This window comes from Octodon degus, unplaced genomic scaffold (genome assembly GCF_000260255.1).
Source record: "Octodon degus isolate 3935 unplaced genomic scaffold, OctDeg1.0 scaffold00162, whole genome shotgun sequence".
Taxonomy (NCBI): domain Eukaryota; kingdom Metazoa; phylum Chordata; class Mammalia; order Rodentia; family Octodontidae; genus Octodon; species Octodon degus.
In genome coordinates this window covers 3,381,358-3,382,788 of record NW_004524738.1, presented here as the reverse complement: position 1 = coordinate 3,382,788, position 1,431 = coordinate 3,381,358, and the positions used below count along the sequence as shown (strand labels likewise).

The 1,431-nt window shown below is 48.6% G+C and overlaps 1 protein-coding gene across 1 annotated transcript in view; it reads left to right on the top strand.

Moving 5' to 3' along the window:
• The window catches only part of Dnah6 (dynein axonemal heavy chain 6), a 296,200-nt gene that overhangs the window by 260,220 nt on the left and 34,549 nt on the right, over positions 1–1,431 (top strand). The window contains exon 64 of the mRNA XM_023702951.1: positions 195–364. Coding sequence (XP_023558719.1) covers positions 195–364 — 170 coding nt within the window. The remainder of the gene's footprint in view (positions 1–194; positions 365–1,431) is intronic.

Sequence of the window (1,431 nt, the reverse complement as noted above, 5' to 3'; positions counted from 1 at the left end):
GGGTCTGGCTGGCATGTGGTTCTGGGGATCGAACCGCAGTCCCTGTGCTTTGCCAAGCTTGTTTCAAGTAGGTGCTTTAGACCACTGAGCCATCTCTCCAGCCCCTAGAGTTCTTTTTTACATGACCAAAATATATTTATTTAATTTCAAAGTCAAAATATTCAAATTAAGGAATCTTTAACTTGTGTTTCCAGGCTCTTTCGAAACCTCTATTAATCCACCAGTATGGGAGGGCTACCCTCATTCGAAACACGAAGAGCATGCCACGACACAGGAGAAGGGGACTGCACAGCAGGACTCTTGGATCTCAGAACTGAGTTCTTTCCAAAAGTTAATTCTTGTTAAATGTTGTAAAGAAGAAAAGGTAGGGTCAAAAAAAAAAAAAAAAAAACAGAGGACTGTGTTACAGTTATTTCTACTAAGCTCACCAGTCAGTTACTATTCATAATTGATTTGAGACTTAACAATGGTCTTCAGAGATGGTTCCAAAAAAGAGACATTTGCTCTATTACTAGACCATAGTGTCTGATATGGAGAATAATGAGAGGAGAACCCAGAGAGCCCCCGAGAGACCTGATCCCCCTTCTCCCATACAGAACCTATGCCAGTGGCCTAAGTGGCACAGGAGGCTGGTGGCGGTTTCAGCAAAGAATTAACCACAACAGCAATAAGACATTTGTAGGGTAAAAGATCCTAAAAAGCAGCCCTGTTTGAAAACTAGTGAAGCAGTCTACGTAAGAAATTGTGGCAGCCTGGATTAAGACAGAAGTACTAGATTAGCGAGATGAAGAGGGTGTGATGAGGCAGCTGGTGCGGCCTCCAGTTTCTGCCCGGCTGGTGGTGGTGTGGTTGCAGCAACAACTAAGCAAATGTGAACAAAGAGAAGAGTGTCAGAGAAGGACGTCCCTGAGCCCACGAGCCTGCCCGCTGGGAGTGAGAAGCAGCCTGGAAATCAGCTAATACGTGACAGGAGACTTGAGAGAGGGATGTGGTTAGAAATGGAGATTTGGGCCTTCTACCACAGCAACCATCGAAGAAGAGTAGCCATGGCCCCCTGCTATCCCATGGCCGTGGGCCTCAACAAGGGGGTGACTAAGAATGTGAGCACACCCAGGCACAGCCCCAGTCACGGACGTCTCACCAAACACACTGAGTTCGTGCGGGACATGATCTGGAGGTGTGCAGCTTCGCCCCTAGGAGCGGCATGCCATGGAGCTGCTCAGGGTCTCCAAGGACAAGCACGCCCTCAAGTTCACCAAGAAAAGGGTGGGGACACACATCCGAGCCAAGAGGAAGCGAGAGGAGCTGAGCAACATGCTGGCCGCCATGAGGAAGGCAGCTGCCGAGAAGGACTGAGCCCCTCTGGAATAAAGCTTTGCAGAAAGTTGGCAGGGGGAGAGAGAGAGAGAGAGAGAGAGAGAGAGAGAGAGA